The sequence below is a fragment of the Notamacropus eugenii genome, chromosome 3, assembly GCF_028372415.1.
Source record: "Notamacropus eugenii isolate mMacEug1 chromosome 3, mMacEug1.pri_v2, whole genome shotgun sequence".
Classification (NCBI taxonomy): domain Eukaryota; kingdom Metazoa; phylum Chordata; class Mammalia; order Diprotodontia; family Macropodidae; genus Notamacropus; species Notamacropus eugenii.
Genome location: NC_092874.1, coordinates 330,384,515 through 330,411,379, shown reverse-complemented (window position 1 = coordinate 330,411,379; position 26,865 = coordinate 330,384,515). Strand labels below are relative to the sequence as shown.

The window sequence follows — 26,865 nt, the reverse complement described above, 5'->3', positions numbered from 1 at the left end:
GTATTGCATGGTATGTGTAATATTTCTTTCTCTGTGAAATGATCTTATGCAAAAGCCACTTAGTTGCTTTTGGAGGATTTCTCTATCTGCCTTAACAACTTCTAAAGGAACTGATTCAGGCTTGAATTTTATATAAAGGATATGGACCCAAGCAGATACATGAGAGGAAACCATAGAGGATACCCATAACAGTCTTCCTACTGGGAGCGTTGCTGAGCCTTACTGGAATCCTGGAGGCCTGGATAGAGGTTGGAGACTCTGCCCACCTTACCATCAGAGTCCCCACCTTACCATCAGAGTCCCCACAAAAGCCATGCCAGACCTCTCTCCTAACACTCGTAGAATGATCTTCTTATAACCTGTGTAGATTCAAGCATAGTTGGAGCAAGCATTTTAATAGCTTCCATACATAGTCCTACCTCAGTTCCTTTAGGAGAGAGAGGTTGGCTAGAAAATAGTATATTTAGGTGGATTTGAAAATAAGATGGGAAGATTTTTCAAGGTAATCATTAATGGTTCAGTGTCAACTTGAAAAGCCATGAGCTATTTAAAAATTTCATCAAAGACTTAGGTAAAGGTATGGATAACATTTATCAAATTTAATAAAGTTATTAAAAATAACTAACATGCTAACACTATACAGTAGATCACAGTCATGATTCAAAAAGATCTTGACAGTGTAGACTATTGAAGAGAATCTAGTGAGGTGAAATTAATAAAGACAAATATTAAATCTTACATTTGGGATCCAAAAGTCAACCCCCAAAGTACAATTTGAAGGAGAGGTGGTTAGACAGCAGTTAATCTGAAAAACATCTAGAGATGTGATCAGACCACAAGCTCACTGTACTTAAACAGTTTAAAATACAGTATGTTGTAAGGCACAGAGTGTTGGATGTAAAGTCAGGAAGAACTGAAATCCAATCTTGCCCCTGACATTTAAGGTAACCTTGGTCAAAGTTCCCTGTTATGAGACTCAAATGAGTCTCATACAGCCTAGTGTATGGAAAGCACTTTGCAAACTCTGAAGCCTCATCAAAATATTTAGAAATTATTATAACAGCCCAAAAGTCTAATATTATCTTAGCCTGTGTTAAAAAAAAAAAGACATAGGGTCCAGGAAATGATCATCTCATATTCTGTCCCCAGGCACACCCCAATTAGTGCTTGAGGTAATCACATGTATTCAAACTTGGACTATTCAAAATTATAGTTATATAAAGTATGATCATTGGCTCCAGTCCAGTGGAAAGAGGCCCTATGAATTTGCATAAAGCAGCTGCTCCAGGAGTTCTGTTATTCACACAAATTAGGACATTGTTGTCTTTAGTTTGGCAAAGGGGCTCCAGGTGGCACCTTGGAGAAACTAGGGATGCTTAGTCTGGAGAACAGAAGAGTCATGTGGGAAGACCAGCTGTCTTCAGCTCTCTTCATTTGAAGGTCTTTCGTGGGGGAAAAGAGTTGGGACTTGTTCACTTTGATTGAATGGAGGGCAGAACTAGGGGGAATGAGAGATAACAATAAAGAAGTAGAATAGGGCTTGGCATAAGGGAGAAAACTTCCTTATCATTAGAATCATTTAAGAATGGACTAGGCTGCCTTGAAAGGAAGTAGGCTTCCCCTCATTGGAGGAGCTCAAGGCAAAGTCTTGATGACAACTTGGGAGGTGTCTCAATGGAAGGGATTCTTTCTTGCTCAGGTATAGATTGGCACTTCAGGTCCCATTACTGGCATTTCATCATCTTGAGATTCTGTGATGAGGTGATCTGAGGTGGTCATATGCCAACACTGAATGGCCTCCCCCAGGGTTGAAACCCCTACATTGAGTAAAAGAGGGTATTGTTTCTTTAAATTCCCATCCAGAGACAAGGAATTGATGCTAAATAACAATTAAGATTTTCAAACATTTTCATGACCAGTGACAATTTGGTAGTTTTATTTCTTCAAATCCTGTCTTCCATATGGAGTATTACAGAAGATTCTTATATCTTGTCAGGCCTAAAATTAATAATAAAATACAGAAAATTTACAAAGTGCTTTCATCACAACAAACCAGTAAGGCAGTTTAAATATTACTATCTCCAGTGGTCTGCTGGTAAATATTTAACAATAACTCGGAGGAAAATTTTTGTTAATATATTCATTGCACATTTTAAATTTTAATCTTCATTATTAACATTTCTTCTATCACCATCCAATCAACAAAGCCAGGAAACAAGCCCTGATTTGTTGCATTTGCTGATTTCTGATATGTAAATGCAGCAGGCTCCCAACACACCTTTAGTTATAAACTTTTTTGCAAATGGGAAAGCTGAGGTTTCCCTTCCCCCCCAAAAATGTGTCTTCCCCAAGAATAATCAGTAAGTCTGTTGCAGAGCTAGAACTGAAACTCGGGTCTTCTTTTTCTCACCCTAGGACTCTTTTTTTTCCACATTTCACTATAGTTCTCTCTAGCACCACCTCTTCAAAACAATGATGATTTTAAAGGGAGGGGAGCAGCTAGGTGGTGAAGTAGATAGAGCATGGGTCCTGGAGTCAGGAGGACCTGAGTTCAAATCCATCCTGAGACCAGACACTTGACACTTACTAGCTGTGTGACCCTGAGCAAGTCACTTAATGTCAGTTGCCTCACCAAAAATAAATAAAAAGTTGAGGGGGGGGGGGGGGGGGGAGTGGTGGCACAAGAAATAGACTAAGGCAAACAACCCCTCCAGCTTCTTTCTCATGAGGCTACTCTGGTGATAGACCCTTCCACTGATGTTTATTAAACCTTGAATCTAAAAGAATAAAACTTCCAAAGGTCAGCCTGAAAAATACAATCTTGATACCAGTTGTTGGAAATGAATGTGTCTTTGCTCTGTGTGCTCACTTAGTGATTGAAGATCTATCAGTCAGTGAGCCTCTGAGCCAGCCAGAAGCTGCCCCCACATAACAGCCAAGATGGGGCCTTAAGGTTGGAGGTATGCACACATATAGATCTGTATTACTTTCCTCAACTACTTCCCCCTCAAAAGAATGAACTAGAATAGTCCTTTGTGCCTTCTGATTTGAGATGTCTGCCTGAGATGATGACCTTCAACTAGGTTCCTTACAAAATATGACACAGAAGTTGTAGTTTGTCAGTGAGTACCACAGAAAGTAACAAGCCCCTTCAGGAGGTATCTAAATACACCCAGGTCATCAAGTTTCATGGTGTCTAAATTCTCTTAGGAGAAACTGTACAGTAAACTAAGTGATCCACCTCAAGATGTCTTGGATACTCAGGAACAGCCTTTCTGAGAAGCTTCTTCCACCTTTTCCTTTCTTCCAATGCAAGAATGATTATGTCTAGCTACTCTTTAAGTTTTTCCTTCATGCCTTTTCGTTGGTTAGTTGTTCCCCCCAAAGGGAAGGGTTGATAAGAAGACAGAGCATTTGTATTTGCATTTGCATTTGATCAAATTATTTGTAAGCTTTCAGAGTTTCCTTCTGTTCAGCATCTCACTCCAGATCTGCCTATCACTTACGCTGTGAAATCTGGAATGCCTGATGCATAATTAACAAACCTCCTTTCATCCTAAACCTTTTCCTTTCTCATTCCTTCCATCTTCCAGTGTGCACTGAAATCTTGCACTTTCTGATGACACTGCACACTTGACCACACTTTCCAATATTGTCTTTTTCACTCCTACACCACCCAGCCACTCAAATCCCGCTGGTCATGGTTGAGAAGTTAGAATATTCCTTCTTCCTTGTGGCCACTTTTAGGCTCTCCCTCTACTACCATCATTCGGCTACATCTCCTTTTGAGGTCCGTGTTATTTTCTGTTGACCCACACGACATTATTCATCCTTCTTCAATGAATTTACCACATGATTCAGAGAATTTCAGTTCACTTCATACCAGGCGACTTCAGCATACATTTTGACATTCTCCCCAACTTCCAAATTCATAATTCTACTCAATTCCCATCACTTATTTCTTATTCTACCTCAGTCATATATAAAGATAGTCACATACTGGATCTGACCATTATTCATGTATTCCATTTCCTTTAAAATGATGACATTGCACTATTTAATCATAACTGAATAATTCCATATTATATGCCTCAGCCCTCCTAAAACCATTCTTCACCCTGTTCAAGACCCCCAATCCATTGTCTTCTCAATATTTTTTTTCAGGTTCTTACTTTACCCCATTCTGAATTTACTTCTCTCTCTACTAACTCTATAGTTAGCCAATTCACTTCTCAATCCAGTACTTACTTAGAAGTCCCTTGACTTCTTGTCCTGTCACTGAACATGATTTGCTAAACCCTGACCCTGAATTACCTTTGCCATCACCTTCCTTTGTTCTTCTGATTCACATACTGCTGAATGGAGCTCATGAAATAGGTTGGTCCACTACAGATTTTCTATATGACCTCACCTGGGCTAACAAGGTAATCTTTCTTTACCTCTCTGATCAATTGACTCTCCCATATCAATAATGGCTAATCCAGGCCTTTTCATCTCTCTTCAAGTTTTTTATTCCACTCTGTCATCAAGGACCTTGCCTTATACTTCACCAAAATCACCATGTCCAAAACAGAATTCATTTTTATCCCCAATCCTCCCCTCTTCCCAAATTTCCTTTTACTGTAGTAGGCATCACCATCCTACTAGGAACCCAGGTTCACAACCTGTATCATCCACAACATTTTTGTCACATTGTGTTGTTTCCACCCTCACAGTGTCTTTAGCATATGCCCTCTTCTCTTCTCTCTCACTGCCACCACCTCAGTTTAGGTCCTCATTATCTTCCATCTGGACTATTACAATAGCCTGCCTCAAGTCTTTCCCCACTCCAGTGCATTCTCCACTCATCTGACAGTGATTTTCCTAAGGCCCAAGTCTGACTATATCACCCCACCCCATGCTACTCAATCTGCAGTCCTCGGCATGACACTTGAGGCTTTTCATGACTTTGCCATTCTTACACTTTACTGTCCTCCATGTACTGTCTGCTCCAACTGTGTCAACTTCCTTACTGTTCCTTGAAGTCCATCTTCCCAGTCCATACCTCTGTGCTATCTGTTCCCAATGTCTGGGATGCTCTGCTTTCTCACCTCCATCTCTTGACTTCTATGACTTTCTCTAAAACACAATTCAAATCCCACTTTCTGCTAGAAGCCTTTCATGGTCTATCTGTTCCTTCCTTTCCCTGCCTCCTCCCCAGCTTTAGTGCTTTCCCTCTGATACTTTACTTCTATACATATCTTCTGTGAACCTAGCTCTCTCCTCCATTAGGAATGTGAGCTCCTTTAGAGCAGGGAGAGTGTTTTTGCCTTTCTTTGTATCCCTTAGTGTTTAATTATCATAGTGCTTGGCACATTTTAAGCACTTACAAATGCTTACTGATTGACTGACCTACTGACTGATTGATAAAGTACATTGGTTTTTCACCATAAAGAAGAGCAAGCATGGAAACTTTAATAAAAGATTTCCCCTTTCCTTATTCTCTCAGGTAATTCAGGTAAATCTGTTCTTGATGTTAATCACCAAAACAGAAATGACATAGGTTTAGCTTATGAAGGAAGTGCCAGAATACTCCACCACACCTAGTTCGGAAAGGAGGATGTAAGAAAGAAAAGCAGAAATAGAAATCTTAGTCTTAAAACGAAAAGGAGAAAAACAAATCAGTAATCCAAGAAGCTCTAGCGGGTTTCTTGGTAGGGGACCTAAACCAATAAGGAAATAATATCTTCAAGATGGGTATCATATTGACTAAGTAGTTGGACTCTTCCTTCACCACCCTTCCCCCAATCTAAGAGCAATAAGCCAGGGTGTAGAGTGGTGTGAAAGTTTTGTCATGTCAAGAGAAAAACAATCTAAAGTACATTTTAAGAACTCCAAACTAATCAAGGTTTGTTTTTAATCTGGCTTTGTAATTAAACAGTTGCCTGAGGGAGTTAGCAAGTATGTGTGATTTAGCCATTAATGCCTCGCCAGGGTGACCAGCCCCAGTATGTGGCCAAAGCCAGGTACTCATTCTCTTACCTATCTGCGTCAGGTTCCTTATTTGTAAAATGTGCATAGCAATGCCTTTTACACTTATCTCACACGTTGTAATGAGAAGCCAAAGCATGAATTAAATTTCCTTATTAACAATAGCCACATTTCTATTTTAAATGTTGATGCTCTTAAAAAATTGGTGTCACTTACCAATGACTCCTAAATAAAATCCTCTTTGTAATAAAAAAAAATTACATTTGGGAAAAAACAATTCAGCCCATTGACCACATCTGAAAATGTGTGTCTCATTCCATACTTATCATTTACCTGTTCTCAGTAAAATGAGAGGAATGCTTCCTCATCAGCCCTCTGAAGTCATAACTAGTCACTGCATCAGTTGGGGTCCTGAAGACTTTCTGATGAGCTTCTTGGACCCCAGCTCTAGAATCACATCTCTCTCCAGCCCAAAGATCCTATCTCTGACAATGACTCATGAGTGGGTCCCAGTCAGGCAATCCATCTTTTCCTTTTTCCAAGAAAAACCTGACCTCTGTAGAATTTCCCTTGTGTGAACAGCACGATCCTGTACCAACAGAACAATCATGTTCTGCTTCCCAGAATTACTGTATACTTGGTGCATCACTCACTGAAATTTTCCAATTTCAGCTTTAGTATCACCCCCATTAAGCTGCAAATTCCCTAAGGACGTCTGCCCACTTTATTAGTATTATAATAAACATTTTGCCTCTTGACTGGAAGACTGCTTGAACTGGCAAGTTCTTTCCAGGCAAGTCTGCCCTGAAACTCAGTATTTTGGGATGCCTGCACCCCTAAAATCCATCATTTCAATTATATTTTCCTTTATATTTTGTGGTCACCATGTAAATTGCTCTCAGGCTTTGGTTCCTTCACTCTGTGTCACTGCATGTAAGTCTTGCCAAGATCATCTGAATTCTTCATATTAGTTGAATGTTATGGTGTAGTAATATTTCAGTATATTCATATACCACAGTTTGTTTTCTTGGAAGCCCATTTTCATTTCACTTCCTTACTACAACAAAGTGTTATCATAAATTTTTTTTATTATGGAGAGGACCATATCCCGTGTGTGCAATCTCCTTTGTGTGTATGCCTAGTGATAATATTCCCAGGTCAAGGGGTTTGTACAGTTTATTGAATTTTCTAGTGTACTTCAAAGTAGTTTGGAATTATACTAAAGATTTTATTCCACATTTCCAAATGTGTCACTTTGGCAGGAATAGACTGACCAGTGAACAGAAGAGTTAAGAAAGGTCCCTTACAGCTCCAGTGGCACAAAAGGGTCACAGCACTGCTTTGAAGAATGGGAGGTCCAGGCTTCTAGGAACATTGCCTTAGGTTGTATAGTAAGGAGAGCGTCAGCAGGTATAAACCTGTGTGTGTGTTCGTCCTTCGTTGCCAAAGAAGACCATGCCATCAGACAAATAATGACATGACTTGCACTTGACTTTGTTTTTTTGAGTGAGGGAGAGCTGTGCAGGTCACCAGCCTCACTTCTCCTCCAGAGTCATCTGAATCCAGTGACCAGATATTCATCAGGATGACTGGAGATGACCCAGGATGAGGCAGCTGGGGTTAAGTGACTTGCCCAAGGTCACACAGCTAGTGAGTGTCAAGTGTCTGAGGTAACATTTGAACTCAGGTCTTCCTGACTCCTGCACTGGTGCTCTATCCACTGCACCACCTAGCTGCCCCCAAGTATAAACCTATTCCTAAAATAAATATAAATGCAGTGATTGGGAAATAGTTGATAAACTTGTGGTATAGAAGTGCTATATAATGCAATTTGACAAACAACAATATTACTCTTTCATGAAGTTAGGCTAGTTTTTCCTTAAAAGATATTGAAACTGCACCTGAAATTAGACATACTCTGGAAATAATTTCAGGCCCTTGATAGGGCTTTCTTGCCTCTTGGGTACAAAATAGCTAGGAGGTAAGGAGCTGAAAGCCCTCTCTGAGGTTTTCAAGACCCAAGATCAGTAGCATGATGAGGAAGCTGTGTTCAATCTTATCAGTGCCTCATCCTAGATGACTATGCCTTCCCTTGCAATGACTAAGTAGATTTCCTTTTATTTTCTGTTAGGTAGATTACAAATATAAAAATTCATTCCAGTTTTGGACCTGAGCTACCAGGGGTCTGCATATCCATATCTATATCTACGGATATACACAATACTACAAAATAGGGAACATTTCCTGTGATGTGATGAAAAATGAAGAAAGCAGAATCAAAACATATCACAGGATCACAGAATCTCCAAATGGGAAGGGGCCACAGAAGCCATCCAGTACCACTTACAACTGAGCAAGGATCCCATCTACAGACTACCCAACATGGAGTCATCCAGACTTTGCTCAGAGACAACAAGTAATGGGATGAGAGAGATTTATAAAATCGGGCAAAGGTCTAAAACATATATATGTGTATGTGTATGAATATGCAAGTACATATATAACAGACCTCTTGTATGTTGATTTATACATATACATACATGTGTATGTATATCTGTGTACATATATACATATGCATGTAATTACACACATTATACGTCTTTAAACCACTATCCTAAGTAGGTAATAACATCTTGTTTTAAAGATGAAGAAGCTAAGACTCAATTAGACTTTCCCAAAGTTTCATAGGAAGGAAAAGGGGTTGTGAAACTCCCCTTTTCCTTTCTTTCCATGATCACCATTGCCATGTGTCCCATTTATTCTTAAGACGAGAAAGAGAACTTTATAGGTTCTAGCTTAATCCTGGGGTACTGACATCAGTTACTCCACTCAAATTGGAGTTCAAATAAAGTTCAACATTTTTTTTTTTTTACTGGAGTCACTAATATAAGTACTCCAGGATTGTAAATTAAGTACTCCAGGATTATAGAAAACATACAAAATGTCCCCTTCTCCCTGCAGCCTTGATTATGGCTCACCACCTCTCACTGGAAAGGAATTATTTTCTGCAGATACAAGAGGACTCAGGGTTTCTAATCCTAGCCCGGCTACTAAGTAGCTCTGAGGCCTTGAACAAGACATTCCCTAATATGCCTTAGTTTCCTTATCTATTGAATGAGGGGCTTGGAATAACTTCTAATGTTGCAGATTAGATATAATATTCTAAACTCTGTACCCTGTCCCTTTATTCCTTTTGTGGTACCCAAAACTGCCCTCGGAATTTAACTGTTTTCTCCTTATTACTTCCCTTTGGGAGTTCCTCTTAAGACAGTGTCATTTGGATATCGATTTAGGAAAGTCAGTCAGCTACAAGGTTGCCCAGGGGAAGAACAGGAGACTCTTTCCCAAGAACATCTAATCTGGTATCAATTTTACAGATGTGGAAATTGGTATCTTTTTTTTTCTTTCCATGTACCAAAGATATTAATGTTTACAGCATATTCTTTGAGAGATCTTTTCCAACAAAATGCTCTCCTGGTTGAGATTTGCTTTCACTTGTGTTAAGTGACCAACCTCCTTTTTTCTTGTGCACCCTAGTATCAGTGAGTATCAACAACCTGTACCCTGGCTGTGAAAACGTAAGCGTGAGGAGCCGTAGCATGATGTTTGAGCCAGGTCTCACCAAAGGGATGCTTGAAGTGTTTGTGTCTCCTTCCCACCATTCGCACTGCTCAGCCGATGACCAGTCAACCAAAGCGATCGATATCCAGAATGCCTATTTGAATGGTAAGTTCCACTTATGGTTCCCATGAAGCAGGGCTATTCTTTCCTAAAGGGTACTGAACGCCTGGACTTTTTATTTAAAATTTTAATCTGCTAGAGAGAGATATTCCCGAATGTTATCACACTTGTTAGTGATAGGTAAAAAGGCAAAAGAATAAAATTAGACAATGGACTAAGTCTAGGGGAACAAAGGTCTTGTAAAGGACCCAGGGAGGGAGTATCTCCATCAACAAAAATTGCCAGCTGAATGATCGTCCTTTAGAAGATGGTTTACAAAGCACCCTACGTTTGTTCCTCACAACAACCCAGTGAAGTGGTTCCTAATTTTGTCCTCACATGAGGAATCTGAGGCTCAGAGACTGAGTGACTTGCCCTGGGTCCCACAGCTGACGCCTGAGAGAGGAGCCAAACCCAGGTCTTCCCGTATTTCAGGTTCAGCCCTCTGTCTACTATGCTGCGTTTCCTTAGCAGCCTGATACCACTGACTGTTGTATGTATTGAACTATATGTATATATTGAACAAATCATTTAACTTTCAAAAGTGAATTTATTGACCGTGTCCTGAAATTCCATAAAAGCAATTCTTAACCTACTCATGTTCTGTCAGGACCAAACTAAGGGCTGCGAAGAGGAGTCCATAACATATTGTAGTAGATAAGGTATTCATCCTATCAATTGGAGTTTAAATTATGGGTTCAACGCTTTAGTATCTATAAAATCATTTGTTGTTATTCAGTGGTTTTTTCTGTCATGTCCAACTCTCTACGATCCCATTTTGTTTTGGGGTTTTTTTTGGAGGGGGGCAAAGAGAGTGAAGTGGTTGGTCATTTCCTTTTCCAGTTCTTTTGACAGATCAGGAATCTGAGGTGAACAGAGCTAAATGACTTGCCCAGAGACACACAGTTAATAAGTGTCTGAGGCCAGATTTGATCTCAGGAAGATGAATCCTCCCAATTCCAGGCCTGGCACTATTCACTAGCTGCCCCATGAAATCATAACAAGGACATTTAACCACCTTGTGGCTCAGTTTCTTTATCCAATAACATGGGAATTATAATAATATTTGTGCCACCTACTTCACAGGGTTGTTGTGAGGAAGGTACTTTACTAACCTTTAAGCATTATGTAAATATAGGTTATTATGTATACATATGATTTAGTAATAGCAACTAACATTTTTGTAGCATTATAAAGTATGCAAAATACTTTATGTACATTTGATCCTGGGAAATAGATCCTCATGTTACAAATGAGGAAACTAAGGCTAACTCGCTTAAGGAAACATAGGTAGTCACTGACACAGGATTTGAACATAGATCTTCCCAGCTCCCAAATCCAGCTCTCTGCCCTCCTATTAAATGTATTTCTGCAGTGCCTAAAATGACCCATGGTTTCATTAGCGTGGGTACCCACAACCAACACAGATCATACCCCTTCTACATGTTTAATGACTGTTTAAGGAATTAATATGGCCAAAAAATTAATCATAACAAACCCTCTGAGGATGAGTTGCTCCAAAGTTAATTGCACCTGTCCTTGGCCAGTACTCATGCTGTCCATCATCAGATTCATATTTAAAACCTTTCCTGCTTGAAAGAAACAGCCCAACATTCTGTTTCCTTACTGGAACCTCTCACATGAGTTTTCTTTTATGCCACAATGGAGTAACTAAATAGGGCTTAATGGGAATTTTTAATTGCTTTATTGGGCATGTAATTTCCATGTAAATTACATATAGGTGTGCATGTACATGCAAGTATAAATGCACTTTTATAAGTGGTCTGGTATTGATGTTTATTAATGTTAATAATTTCTATGATTTTATATACTTGGAATAGCAGTTTAGGTATATGAAAAAATGCTGCCTCAAATTCTAGTCGCCTAGATCATTTTGGGGCAAACTGAATGAAATTTAGCCTTTTGCTATTTGAAGACACACAATCGCTCTTATTTCTCTCTCTGCAGGAGTTGGTGATTTCAGCGTTTGGGAGTTCTCTGGGAATCCTATTTATTTCTGCTGCTATGATTATTTTGCAGCAAATGATCCTACTTCAATTCACATAGTGCTGTTCAGTCTTGAAGAACCTTATGAGATCCAGCTAAATCAAGTGATTTTCTGGCTTAGCTTCTTAAAGTCACTTGTCCCTGTTGAAGAGCCCATAGGTAAGCCACAGGAAATATGTGGCTTTCAGAAGAGTGTTGTGCTTTCTTCTTGTTGAATTTTTTCCTGGATGTGCTCCTAGCACTCTTGATTCCAGAAGGCATTTAGCATACAGGTAGCATTTCTTGGATCCTGCCAGTAGTTTGAGCTGACAGGTTGGATATTTCTGTACATCTTTATACGTTCAGCTTTTCTAATCTCATGTACAGTTTGTGCTGAGTGTCTGATAAAATGTTTTTGTTCTCTGAATTGTTAAAAAGCAATAGACTTGTGGAATTTATTGTTTTTTTTCTTTTTCTAGAAACACTTCTCAGTTCTTCTCAAATATTAAATTGATAACTGTTCATTTCTCACTGTCACTTGGATCGTATTAGCTGGTCAACTTTTTTATCTTGGAGCTATTGTTTCTGTTTGGTAGAAATCTAAAAGCCTGCTCTGAAGTATAAGCCAATATTTCTCAAAGAAAAAAAAACCATTGGAACAATGGGGAGCCAGGCAGAAATACTAAAAGTAATATTTGCCACCAGTTTGTTAATGTTCAATTGTGTTCAACTCTCTGTGACTCTATTTGGAGTTTTCTTGGCAAAGATACTGGACTGGTTTGCCATTTTCTTTTCTATCTCATTTTACAGATGAGGAAACTGAGGCTTGCCCAGGGTCACACAGCTCATAACTGTCTGGGGCCAGATTTGAACTCAGGAGAAGGAGTCTTCCTGATTCCAAGCCCAGTGCTCTATCTACTGCACCATCTAGCTGCCCTTGATGCCAGTATCAGACCCCTTATATTTTATGAGCCAGAGCAATTATATTTTCTGCCTCCAGAGGTCATGCTCCATTTCAGAATTTATCTTCTGTGAAGCAATGAAATGTGGAGTGGTGTGATCTGGTTGATATTGTTAAAGTAGGGATAAGGAATATTCTGGCAAGGACGACTGACCCAGTGGGAAAAGGGAGCTATATAAATTTTAAAAATCTATTTTATTTTCTTTTTCTTCATCTTCTTTATAAACTTAGAACTGAGGACATAAAACACTATAATAGGAAATAGAACAAATTTAAACAATGACTGTGGAGAGAGGAGAAAAGGAGGGAAGAGGAGAAAAAAGAGATGGACAAAGAAATACTGAAAAAAAGGCAGAAACAACTACATGGGGAAGAGAGAATTTTATGCAGTAACACTTCCGCCTTAAGGATATTTAAGATATTGCCTTTAAAGACTTTTCTTGCATACTCCATGTTTAGAATGATCTGCATCATGATATAACTACTCATTTATTTAGAATTTTAAGATTTGCAAAGTGTTTTTTTTGCAATTGATATTGATTCTTTGGTATTTGTCTAATGGCTAAATGGAATTAAATTATAGGCCAGATTGAGTCTAAAGATTACCACATTCTCCAGCCTGTTTATTAAATGCAAAATTGCAAAAGTGAGCCCTCCTTCTTTCTTTAATTCTGTCATAGAAAAGTTAAAAGCAAATAAGTTTGAGAGTAGTGGCCAATTTAACAAAAATAGATTGTCTAAATATGTTAATGAGGAGAGGGAATGAATTGAAATACGAGTCCCTATTGTTTTTTCAATTAATGGGAGAACCATTCTTCACCAGTAAAAAAAATCTATGTAAAATTCCATTCTTACAAGAAAATAGTAAGAAAACCTTTAAGTTTAAAAAGCTACAGTAGGTTTAAATTTGTAAATGTATGTTTAGTATTATGATCTCATTCATATTGCCATATTGTGTCTTTCTCTTTCTCATTCTTTTTCATGGTATCTTCCAGGCTTTCCTACTTAAACTCTCCCCTAAGTGAGAGTTCATTGTTTGTGTAAGTACTGTACAGTTACATTCATACCAAAGTATGAATGTTGTGGACCATTAATCATCATTGTCATTTCTGTAGTATTATGGGGTATCCAAAGAAATTTTCATAGATCTTTTAAAAGGAGTCATCATTGGTGGTTACCTCTCCTCCCAAAAGATAGATAGGTACTGAATGGTCATTTCTTATATAGGTCTTTTATCTGGTATCCAAAAGAATAGCGTTTCTTGAAATAAAACCTTCTTATTGGAAAGAGTAGCTATTAGAACTAGATCCACCCATCTTACTTCCATTTCCAGGGTGATACCAAGATTCTGAAGAGAGTCCTATAGATAATATTAGGACAGTGAGTTTAGCATCCTTGAGGTCCACAGACATAATTGTAAGTTTTCTTAGTCTATACTCACCTACACTTGGGAAAATCCGGAACGTTACCTATCTATGAAATGAACTCTGATTTAGCTGAATGTGGAAAAAAAGAGACAAAGGAAGAAATGTCACTTTCCTAAAGTTTTCCTTTTTTGTTCTCTCCACCAGCTTTTGGCGGAAAGCTGAAAAACCCACTTCGAGTGGTCCTGGTGGCGACCCATGCTGACATCATGAATGTTCCCCGACCTGCTGGAGGCGAGTTTGGTTATGACAAAGATATGTCATTGCTGAAAGAAATCAGGAACAGGTAAGGAACTATGTCTTCAAGACAAACCCATACATATACTTGCTTCAAAGCAAACACTGTTTACATGAGAAACAATTAAAAAAAAAATACCCTGAGTTGACCTTTTTAGGGAGACAGGGGACTGGGTCTCCTTAGCTCACCTAAGCTGAAAGTTAACAGTATCTTGAACAAAATGATGTCCATCTCTGTTTTAAATAGATTTTCCATCCATTTGTCTACTACTCTTTTCTCTTAGATTTGGGAATGATCTTCAGATTTCTGACAAGCTGTTTGTTTTGGATGCTGGTGCTTCTGGATCTAAAGACATGAAACTACTGCGAAATCATTTACAAGATATAAGAAGTCAGATTGTTTCTGTAAGTAGGACCTCCCAATGAAGACTCTCACCTCTTTAGGTTAAAGCCCATTTAGGGGATATTGGCGATGGATGCCCCTTTAGTGCCTTCAGACGTGGTACTTCTGAAATGTGAGCCCCTCTTTTTTATCCTTTCTTCATTTTAGTTCTACAGGTCAGTTAAGTAAGTATTAAGATTCTGTGCAAAACCAACAAACATTATTTAAGCACTTATACGTGCCAGGTATTGGTAAGAAACACAAATACAGCAGGCAGGAAGGACCGGCCCCTTACAGTAGACACATATTGCACATTTACTGATTGATTCGAATGGGGTGAGACAACAGATGAGAGGGAGCTGAAAAGAAGAGGGGAGGTGAAGAGGAAGAGAGGAAGAGTGTGCTAGATCCTGTGGTGACAAAATAGTGAAGTGCCCACCCTCAAGGACCTTGAATTCTACCAGGGAAAAGATATGGACAAAGATAATTAAATGCATGAGACCAGTAGGTGGTATACTGGGATAGAGTTCTGGAGCTAGAGTCAGACCCGAGGCCAAATCTAATCTCAAGCACTAACTAGTTTTATAACTCTGGGTGAATCGTTTAATCTACATCTGCCTCAGTTTCCTTCTCTCTAAAATGAGCATAACGATAGCACCTTCCTCCCACATTTGTTGTTTGAGTAGAACAAGATATTTATTTGTTTTGTGATCCTTAAAGCACTACATGAGTGCTAGCTCTTATTATTGGCTGTTACATATGAAGCACATATAACGTAAATGCAAAATAATTCCATGAGGGGGAATATTACATACATACATACATTACATACAACATAATAATTGGGAGACAGGAGGGGAAGATTGCAAAAGGCTCATAAAAAAATGGCACAAGAGTCAAGTATCAAAGAAAGCTAAAAAGTTGAAGTGAGCAGTGAGTACGTTCCAGAAAAGAAAAATCTTTACATGCAAAGTTGAAGAGAAGGAATGCCATGTATTGGGCAGCTAGCTGGCACAGTGGAGTCTTTGCCTCTCCCCCCAAAAAAGTATGAGTGAATAAAAATGATTATCACTGAAAGCGTACCTTCAGCACTTCCCAGACTCCTTTGCAGAAGTGAAAGGTCCACTTTTTTCAATGGCTTTTTTCAATGTATGGATTGGTTCTTCTGATATTTTTTTCTCTTCCTCTCATTTTTTCTTTAAAAAAACATTCTCTGATATAAGGAATGGCTCTCTGGGAGGAGGGAAGGAAGAACTTAGTCCATGTCAAAACACAAGATCAATTTTAAAAATTTTAAAATTAAAGAAAGTACATACTCAGTGTGTAGACAACAATTAGTTACAGAAATGGATGTTCATTAGGTTTGTCCTCCAATGACACAACTGTGTGAGAAGATCATCTCCACTCTGCCCTCCTGGAGAAAACTGAATGGGCCCAACCAGCTGATGTCTCTTCAGCAGTTTGTATTCGATGTGCAGGACCAGTTGAACCCACTGGCAAATGAAGAGGATTTAAGGCATATTGCTCAGCAGCTCCACAGCACAGGAGAAGTAAGCAGTCCACAGTGTGGTGATTAAAGACGTCTAAGAAACCCTAACTTTTCTGTTCGGTGACATGGTTGTTTACTTCTCTTGAAAAGTCTGTACTTGGAGATGTGAGAAGGGAATAATTAGTCTTTAAAAGGTCCTGAATATGAAGTAGTGAGCATGAAAAGCAGTGAGGGTGGACAGAACATAGAGAAGGGAGGAAGGAAAGAGAGAAAAAAATATGTATTTATACACATATATATATATTTACATGTAATATATAAATAATAAACATTTACTTATATAATATTCATATATTTATTATTAATACTATTAAAGTTCTTAATATTATATAAATTACATTTATATGATAGTGCTATTTAATAAATGCTTGGTTTTTATATGATGTTTATAAATATTTTATACATATAAATAAGTAAATGAATAGAAATTACACTTATAAGTAAAAAGAATACCTCTTGAAATATATATATGTATATAGATATACACATATCACCAGAAATAGCATAATCTTAACTGATTTTTTAAAACTTAAGCAAATTGTTCATTGGAACATTAAAGTGCTTGTATTGTGATTTTCTTTTTAAATTCATTTTGCCCTTTGTTGCAGTGCAGAACAACTTCCAGTGACTGCTGAGCTGTACCTCTGCCTAGTTATGAACTTGTCTCTTTGCCTCTCGCTCTCAAAACACAGACTATTGGTCTTCTCTACATAATTTTCCTGTCTTATAGATTCCGTAGTTGAATGTCTGATGAGCCTGGATTCACCTCATTCTCCAGGAACCATGTATTTTTACTGAGCTGTTAAAAGGGCTAATACCTTGGACAACGTGTTATAAGTTTGACCAGATCACTCAAGCTCACCCTTGAGACCAAAGCAATGGTATTTTGTGACAGAGACATTGTAAGATAAGAAGCAATATACTATAATGAGAATTTAAAAAGAAAAAAAAAGTACATTTCAGTTTGAAATTTAGTTTGACCTGGTACCTACAACTCCTTCAGAAAGAATTTGTACCCAGAACTGCATTGGAAATGACAAATTATTTTAAGTCTTAAATATGTAATATTTGCAACTTGGATTGTCCAGTTCTGGTTGCATCATTGTTACATCCCATATTATTTATCTATACTTATGAATATGTGTTGACATATGGATAAGTTGAATAAGTTATGAATAAGTTGACATGATTAATTCTTAGGGTTACTACTACAAATAACTCTTATGGATGTTTATATAATGCTTTCAGATTTGCAAAACACTTTTATATCTTTTTGTTTTTTGAATTTCCCCCTTGCACACAAGGAAGTTCTGGCTTAGAGTTGCCAGTAATAATAATTGAGAAGATATGGTTCCACAGCTCGCAACTGAGACGGGATCTGAATTCAGGTCTCCATCCAGGTTCAGTAGTCTTTCCATCATACCTTACTAGCTGACAACAAAGTTACTCCTTCATGCTACCCTCCAGTTTTTTAGACCACTTTCTAATTCAGAATACACACACACACACACACACACACACACACACACACACTTTTTCATATAAACAATATTCTAATTGAGAATATAGATAGATAGACAGACAGACAGATAGCTCAGCTATCTTAACACCCTCTTCTTAACCAGCACTGAGCAAATTAAGATCACAAAGGAAGTGAAGAAGTATTCAGTCCAGTGACAGTAGCTTCATTCATGTCTGCCTTTTTGCATGTCAGGAAAATTCAGACTAGGGAATCTTAACCTTTCTTGTGGCATAAACTCCTTTTGTAATCTGGTCAAACCCATGGACCCCTTCTCAGAATAATATTTTTAAACATACAAAGTAAAATACAGAAGATTACTGAGAAATTTTTTATAATTATGTTTTATTATTATTTTTAATTATTGTTAAAGGATTATTTTTAAATCCTTTTTTTTCAAGTTCATGGAACCAAGGCAAAGAATCCCTGATAGTAGGTGTAATTTTCCTCTCTTTTCATTAAAAGGACAGTTCCTATGCTTGTGCTAACCTGACTCATTCCCAGGCAAAGGATTTCTAGTTTTAGAAAAAGAAAAGAAAACTGCTGATGATAGCACCGATTTCATGTTAGCTTTTACATCCTTTAGCAAACATCTTCTGAACTGAGGTGATTGTTTCCTGGCATGACCCAGCATCGTGACCCAAGGAGTTACAGGGCTGTGACTGATTTCTCCACAGCGTTCTTAGGCCAAGGGAAAATTGAGCTGCAATGTTTGGAATGGGGAGTATTTTGAGGAAAAGTTCCCCAAGTTTCGGGTGGTTAATTTAGAACCCTCCAACCTAGAGGATTTGACAAGGGAACTCAAATAACTTCATTTTCTTATGTCTCATTAAAAAAAAATTAAAGGAGTTTCAGTTTAAAATATACTTTGAATTTTCAGAATAAAGCATTCCTCTACAATTGTCAGTAATAAAAATGGAAAGGTGACTATGTTTCAAAGCGTATTAAGTGACAATTCATAAATCCTCCCCAATTTTTTAAATGACAGCATCAATTAAATGAGAAAAAAGAAACATTAGAAAATATTTAAGGAAGCTGAATTTTAAATGGTGATTTTCCAAGGATTACAAAGATTCTGGTGCCATGCTATATTATAGTATGACCTAAGAGATGCACAATTGATTTATCATAAACAGATGACCTCAGCAAGGTACATATAAAGTGATCATAATGTCTATGGATGAGCAAGTGAATGATGTATACCTGCTTGGTCAACATCTGTCTCACAATTGAATGCATTTGTTAGGAGTCTTGATGGCTGTACCTGAAGGGTCTTATAAGAGATATTCAAGGAACTATTATTCACTTATGTTAAGCAGTAGAAATAAAAATTCTGAGCAGAAATTTATGTGAGAAGGAGATGGCAAAAAGGCCTTGAGTGGCATCATAAATAAGCTGCTGGAGAAATATCAGCTTGTCGGGTGAATTGCCGAGGCATTATTCACAGCACTGGTGGTGACTATGAATATGGCAGCATAATTCTCAATCGCAAAATATAAAAGACTCTCCATATAGAAGGCAGAAGAAAAACATTTATTTAAATACCAGAAAGCCAAATCCGTCATGGTGACCAAGAAATTAATAAATAAGATCACAGCAGGGGGCAAAGCCATTCTCAAACCTCCTCTCCCTCAGCCAGGGCCTTCTCACTATCAACTGTTACAATGTATCAGTCTCAAACCTCCTCTCCCTCAGTCAGGGCCTTCTAACTATCAACTGTCACAATGTATCAGTTGGCCTGTGTTCTTTGCCTGCGTTCTTTTCCCTGTGACCTGACTCTACTCACTCACTTCCTCCTGGTTCTACTTCACCCTTCCTGTTCTGCCTCTTCAGCAAGCTCCTCTCACTACATGTGACCCAGGCTTCCAGGTGATCTAAGCAGATTATATGGAGCTATTAATTAATGAGAAAGATTTTTGCATTTAAATTACTATTTCACTGGATCTGTTCATTTTTCTCTAGGCAGCAAAGAACGTACACAAATGAGTCACTGAAGGGCAATCCTAATGAATATAATAGAGATCAATATCTGTATTCTGGGGGTGAGAGACAAGAGTAGGTTGATAACTGGTTAGAGATCCTGGACAGTAGCTACTGGAATTTGTTTTGTTCTATAGCAAAGGGCAAGATGACTTTCTTTTTCTCCCTGATAGAAGCATTTCAGTGTCCTAAGATAAAACCTACCATGTACGTATTTATTTCCCAGTAAACAACTACTCGTTGTTCCCTCTGGCAGATTAACATAATGCAGAGTGAGACTGTACAAGACGTCATACTCCTAGACCCAAGATGGCTCTGCACCAATGTTTTGGGAAAGCTCCTCTCTGTGGAGACTCCCAAAGCTCTACACCATTACAGGGGGCGGTACACCATGGAGGACATTCAGCGTCTAGTACCAGACAGTGACATAGAAGAATTAATCCAGATCCTGGATGCCATGGACATCTGTGCCCGGGACTTGAGCAGTGGGACCATGGTAGATATCCCTGCCCTCATCAAGACTGACAACTTGCACCGGTCCTGGACTGATGAAGAAGATGAAGTAATGATATATGGAGGGGTGCGAATTGTTCCCGTGGAACACCTCACCCCTTTCCCTTGTGGGATCTTTCACAAGGTACAGGTGAATCTCTGTCGATGGATTCACCAACAGAGCATTGAAGGGGATGCAGACATTCGATTGTGGTTGAATGGCTCCAAAATTGCTCACCGTGGGGCAGAGTTGCTTGTTCTGTTGGTCAACCATGGGCAGGGCATTGAGGTGCAGGTCAGGGGGCTGGAAAGTGAGAAGATCAAATGTTGTCTTCTTCTGGATTCTGTGTGTAGTACCATTGAGAATGTCATGACCACCACTTTACCAGGCCTGTTGACAGTGAAACATTATCTAAGCCCCCAGCAACTGAGAGAACATCACGAGCCTGTCATGATCTACCAGCCACGGGACTTTTTCCGGGCACAGACACTTAAAGAGACCTCATTGACTAACACCATGGGTGGCTATAAGGAAAGTTTCAGTAGCATTATGTGCTTTGGATGTCTTGATGTCTACTCTCAGGGTAGCCTTGGAATGGATATTCATGCTTCAGATCTGAACCTCCTAACTCGGAGAAAACTGAGTCGCTTGTTGGACCCACCTGATCCTATGGGGAAGGACTGGTGTCTTCTCGCCATGAACCTGGGTCTCCCTGAACTCGTGGCAAAGTATAATCATGGAACTCATAAGGACTTTCTTCCAAGCCCAGTCCATGCTCTCCTCCAGGAATGGTGCAGTTATCCTGAAAGCACTGTTGGCATCTTAATGTCCAAACTGAGAGAACTAGGTCGCCGTGATGCAGCCGACTTTTTACTGAGGGCATCCTCTGTTTTCAAAATAAATCTAGATGCCAATGGCCAAGAAGCCTATGCCTCAAGCTGTAATAGTGGAACATCCTATAATTCAATTAGCTCAGTTGTGTCACGATGAGAACAGCCATAGGTATGAGTAGACGCTCTTCCCACTGCAGAAGGGAGAGGAGCACAGTATCACAATGGATTCTGAATGTGCTCATTTACGTGCTTATATACAATCTTATTTCCAAGGTCTCCCTTCCCCTTTTCAGCTCCTCCACTGCCTCCCTCCTCATGCCTTCTGTTTTATGTGAATCATCTTTCAACCTTGACAGCAGTGTTGCTTTTACTTTGGCCATTGAAAAGAGCTGGTCTACGTTCCGTGTTTCCAATTCCATATCTAGTCCACCAATGTACTCCTTCCTATTGCTATTTAAATTGGAATAGCCAACTTTTCAGTGAAATTTTTCAAAAGCTATCTTGTTGACTTTTTTTTAACTGTGCATGTATCAAAAATGTGCATTTCTTAAGCCAGTTTTATTCCTTAAATCATCTTCTTGGTTTAACTTTTTTTTATAAACCATAAACTGTTTCATATTAAGCAGTCTGTGGTCAGTATAGTATAATACCACTGTATAATTTATAAATAGGAATTTTGTGAGTGCCTTTTGCAGAAGAGGATGTGTTTGGAATCATCAGAGCTGGCCAGGAAATGTCATGAAGAAAATGCTACCTCTATATCCCTAACTGCACGGTGATCATTACAAGTGGTGCTTCACCTCTGGTTTCCTTCCAGTTTTGAAGTGTTTTGTTTGACAATAAACAGGGAGAGAGAAAAAAATACTTTCCTAGGAAAGTATCACGTGTGACACTTGTTGCTACACAGAGTTGTGTGTTACCAATTTTGCTTTTGTTTAAAACTTATTGTGAAGTTCCCCATGAGCCTCAAAATTGTCATGCTTCATTAGTTCCTCTCATGTCAGGTCAAAGGTCCATATAGTTGTGGGATAACCAAAAGTCATGTAAATTACGTCATCCCACAGTGATCTTTTAGAGCTGTCCGTCATTACTGGTGCATAGAAGACGGTTTTCAGCAGTCAGACCCTGGTTTGCTTATTTCCAGTACTTGAAGTGTGAAGTAACCACAAGAACAATAAGGAAGTTTTCCTGCAGTAATTTTAAATTGTGATCCATAGCTTTTAAATTAATATCAAGAATATGTCCTATTCTGTCCTGAAAAGCATGTAATGTTAATTAATGGCACAATATATATGTGTATATACATATATACATGCAATATGTGTGTATATATATGTGTATGTATATATTAATACAGGTATTTTTTCTTAAATTTAAAAATGTAGTAAATTTTAAATTTTGTCCTAAGAAGTTTTTGTTTTGTTGGGGTAATTTTTTTGTTTGTTTATTTGTTTGGGGATTTTTTAAAATAAATAAACTGTTGCCTGTTGCATTATTTTTGTTAGACTTTGTTCCAGAAATAATTATTTCTTGGAGTTGTGTATTCCTCAACACTACTCGAGATATGAGTTTTCCTTTTCTGATTTCAGGTTGTATAGATGTCAATTTTGGGGTATTCTTAATTGGGTCTCCTAAAATATCCCTATGGGGAAGGAGGAAGAGGGAAGAACAAAACTTATTTTTCTTTGTGTTCTCATTTTAAAGGGAATGGGCTCCATCTGTGTTCCTTTGGCAGACTAAAAAGACATGGACCTGATTACATATCTGCCGTACCTCATAAAATTGTGAGAATCAAATGACGTAATGTATGGAAAAGTGCCTTGTAAACCATATGCCAATATTCAAGTATTGTTTTATATGAAATGAATGGGGGAAAATATGGAGGGAATCTTTAACAAAAAGAAACTGAAGACACCCACAGCAACTGGCCAATATATCCGTAAAATCAGCATGTGCTAGAATGATCTAAATAACCTCAAAGATCTCCAGGATAAGAACAAGAGAAGATGATAGGAAAACTTTTGTAAATGATTTTTGACAGTACATCACTTCAGTCTCATAATTGAGAGGGCCCACTGTCCTTGGCTGGAATAAAAAAGTGAATTTGGCCCAGTAGAGCCGAAATTCCTAACCTTTCTGTATCATGACCCTTTGGCAGTTGAGACCTATGGACCCCTTCTCAGAATACATTTAAATGTATAAAATGAAACGTAAAAGACTGTAAAGTAAATTCTACTGAAATGCAGTTATCAAAATATTTTTAAAAGTTCACAGATACCATCAGATTAAGCAACCCTGCAGTGGAATAAAATGCAGGCTACACACACACACACACACACACACACACACACACACACACACACACACACACGATCTTTAAGAGATGTAATCAGAGAGAACCTTGTTTAACACCCCTCAGGTTGCTAAGATAAGGAATAAAATAGGAATTTTCTTGACAACTTTGTCATAACTTATGTCCTATGTAGGTTCACAGTCAAAGAGAGATCCTTTATAAATGGTGTATTCTCCTAGATGCTCCTGCTTGTGGATAATTACAGTTCTCCTTCATATCTCCACTTTCCTTATGGTGGTTTCAATATATCACAGGTCAGCATAAGAAATTAAATGGGAATTTTGCAGAAGTCACAGAGGATACCCGAAGACCAGCACATGACACAGAAAAGGTTCAGAAACTTAGAAATCTATAAAATGTTTGTGTAGTATTATATGAGCATATTTTATCTTTTAATATAAATATATACAATTTCCTTTTCAAGTTAAAATAAGGAAAAAATTAAAGTTTTTGACAAGAATGCAAAAGCCAGCAGAAGACACACAATTTTATGCAGATTTTCCAGGTGGTGGGGACACCCTACCCCTACACCCCTAACCCCTAGGATGTGACAGAGATAACTGTATCCTGTCAGAATACTGCGGGTCCTCTTCAATTAATACCATGCCTCTTCAAATGATAGCCAATAACTCATGCAAAAAAAGCCAAACAAACAAGTAGATGAAGGATGCCATTTACCCATAGTATGACATGCACATGGATGGGTCAATCCACACGTGGACTGAAACTACAGATGAACAACAAGCTGGTGCTGGAGTCAAATAGGAAGAAGAAAATGAACCAGATTTCAATTGGGAAATGTGGGGATTTTTCAATCATTTCAAGTTTCTCCCTGATTCTAAAAGCCATCTCTCTTTTTTTTTAAGTTTCCGTCATCTTCCAATGCTGTATGGCTGCTGATCATGATACTCCACTGAAAAGAAACAGTAACAGGTGTATCAAAGGGCCATGCAAAGACATGTGTTAATAAATAGATTACAATATATTAATGATCGTAACTTCTGCCTGGGATGGGGATTGGGTGACCTAAAAATATATAATCCAGGAAATGTATGATCAGAAAAAGAGCCCTAGTGAGAGCAAAGTAGAACTGAAGAACAAACTGAGTGTTGCGTTAGTACCATGAAATGTAAAAAACAACACCCTGTAGAGGAAGCCCTCTCTAGCATGTGGCCTGGGTGGTTCATGGAAGATTGTGGAAGGACGTGAACAAGAATTACCCAGAAGGCCAGAATGGCTTGTGCTCTGCCCCCCTAGAAGAAGTATCTATGTGGGTAAGGTCCTAGATCCATGTAAGCTTATGAAACTTTATTAAAGTCTTACTTTAATGCCCCATTGTGGGTAGCTAGGTGGCAAAATGGATAGAGTGCTTCCTGAGTTCACATTTAGCCTCAGATTCTAGCTGTATGGCCCTAGAGGAGTCAATCCTATTTCCCTCAGTTTCCTCACCTGTAAAATGAGCTGGCAAAGGACAAACTACTCCAGTATCTTTGCCAAGAAAACCCCAAATGGAGTCCTGAAGAGTGGGATACAACCAAAACAACTGAATAACAACAAGGCCTCATTGGGGCATGTGAGGGAATGAAAATTAACAGAGCTCACAGATGGGTGGGCCTTCCCTCCAATCAAAAAAGGCAGCAGCTTAAGTTGTCTGCAGAGGGTCGACCCATCTAAGTATAGAAGTGTTCATCAGCAGTTTGCCCCTACATGATGAACTTGATCAGGATGGTTGGGAAGTGTTGGGAGGAAGGGGTGACACTACAGCAATTCATAAGCCATGTCTGATTATCAGGAAGATATGTGATAGGATTACTATCAACACCAGCAAAGAGCAATATCCTCAGATTCTTGACACACTGGAGTATACAAAAATTATTCCCCAGCTAGAGACTAGGACTCCCTCACCCATTACCACTACATACAAAAAGTTGTAATTCACTTGTCATTTGACTCTTTGTGACCCCATTTGGGGTTTTCTTAGCAATGATACGAGAGCGATTTGCTATTTCCTTCTCCAGCTCATTTAACAGATGAGGAAACTGAGGTAAACCAGGTTCAATGACTTAACCAGGGTCATACAGTTGGTAAGTGTTTGAGGCTGGATTTGAACTCAGGTCTTTTCTGGCTCTCTTTCCACTGTACCACCTAGCTACACTATTGCCACTTGAAACCAGCTACTTAAAAATTTACTTACCATACTGACTAGAAGTGGGCAAAGGGGGACAAGGGAACCAGAACAAGACACAATTTTAACACACCTTCCAATTAATCTACCTATCTTACATCTCTACCTCTTCCAACTCATCTAATCAGCTAATAAAACACAAGTCTGATCATGTCATCTCCTTATTCAATGAACTCCAGTGACTTCCTATTTTAACTAAGATCAGATATAAAAGTCCTCTCTTTGTCACTGAAGCCCTTCACAGCCTGGCCCCTTCCTATCTTTCCAGCCTTCTTATATTACACTCTCTTGTAGTCACTCTGCAATCCAGCTACACTGGCCTGCTTCATCCCCCACCTCTTTTGCAATGACTATTTTTCATGCATGGAATACTCTCGTGTATTCCCACCTGTATAGACCCACCTGAGATTTCTTTTAAGACTGAGCTCAAATCCTACCTTCAGCAGAAAACCTTTCCCAGCACCCTCTAGCTCCCAGCTCTTTCAGTCTTCCCTCTGGAATCACCTCCCATGCTAGCTGAGTACATCTTGTATGTACATAGCTGTTTATATGCTGTCTCCCCAATTCCATCGTGAGCTCCTTGAGGGCAAGAACAGTAGTTTTGCTTTTCTTTCTATCACTGTTTTTTAAATAAATGTGTGACTGAGTAACTGACTGATTAATGTAGTTAGTGGTTGGAGTTGGTCCAACCATCGTGAAAAACCAATTTGGAATTATGCTAAGCGATCCTCTTTGACTCAGAGATTCTACTGCTAGACACATAATATATGACAAAAAGAAAAGGCCCCATGGACTTCCAAATATTTCTAGCCACCCTTTTCGTAGTAGCAAAGAACTGGAAACGCCATGGATTGGGGTTGGCTAAACAAGGAACGTAATAGGATATTATGCCATCTCATCATCATGTCAAATATTTCACCAGAATCAAGATATCTGTGGCATTCATCCTATCTACAACTCTACTGTTGTTGTTTGCTCATTTTTCAGTTGTCTGTCTCTTCATGACCCCATTTGGGGTTTTCTTGGCAAAGATACTGACATGATTGGCATTTCCTTCTCCAACTCATTTTCATGAGTTGGAGCCAAGCAGGGTGAAGTCTTGCCCAAGGTCACACATATGGTCAATGTCTTTGACCAAATTTGAACTGTGGAAGGTGAGTCTTCTTAACTCCAGGCCCAGCAATCCATCCACCTGGTTGTCAGATACTTACTAACTGTGGGACCATAGATATGTCATTTTACCCCATTTGCCTCAATTTCCTCATCTGTCAAA

General features: G+C 38.7%; 1 protein-coding gene across 8 annotated transcripts in view; it reads left to right on the top strand.

Moving 5' to 3' along the window:
- DAPK1 (death associated protein kinase 1) overlaps positions 1-22,549 on the top strand; it is a 232,659-nt gene extending 210,110 nt beyond the window's left edge. For 7 of the 8 annotated variants that reach the window (XM_072596956.1, XM_072596954.1, XM_072596953.1 and 4 more), the window contains 6 exons: positions 9,508-9,696; positions 11,659-11,856; positions 14,209-14,347; positions 14,583-14,703; positions 16,042-16,230; positions 19,985-22,549. In XM_072596956.1, the coding sequence (XP_072453057.1) occupies positions 9,508-9,696; positions 11,659-11,856; positions 14,209-14,347; positions 14,583-14,703; positions 16,042-16,230; positions 19,985-21,211 (2,063 nt within the window). In that variant the 3' untranslated portion in view covers positions 21,212-22,549. The remainder of the gene's footprint in view (positions 1-9,507; positions 9,697-11,658; positions 11,857-14,208; positions 14,348-14,582; positions 14,704-16,041; positions 16,231-19,984) is intronic. The other variant, XM_072596958.1, reaches the window with a different exon arrangement.
- Positions 22,550-26,865: the final 4,316 nt, after the last annotated feature.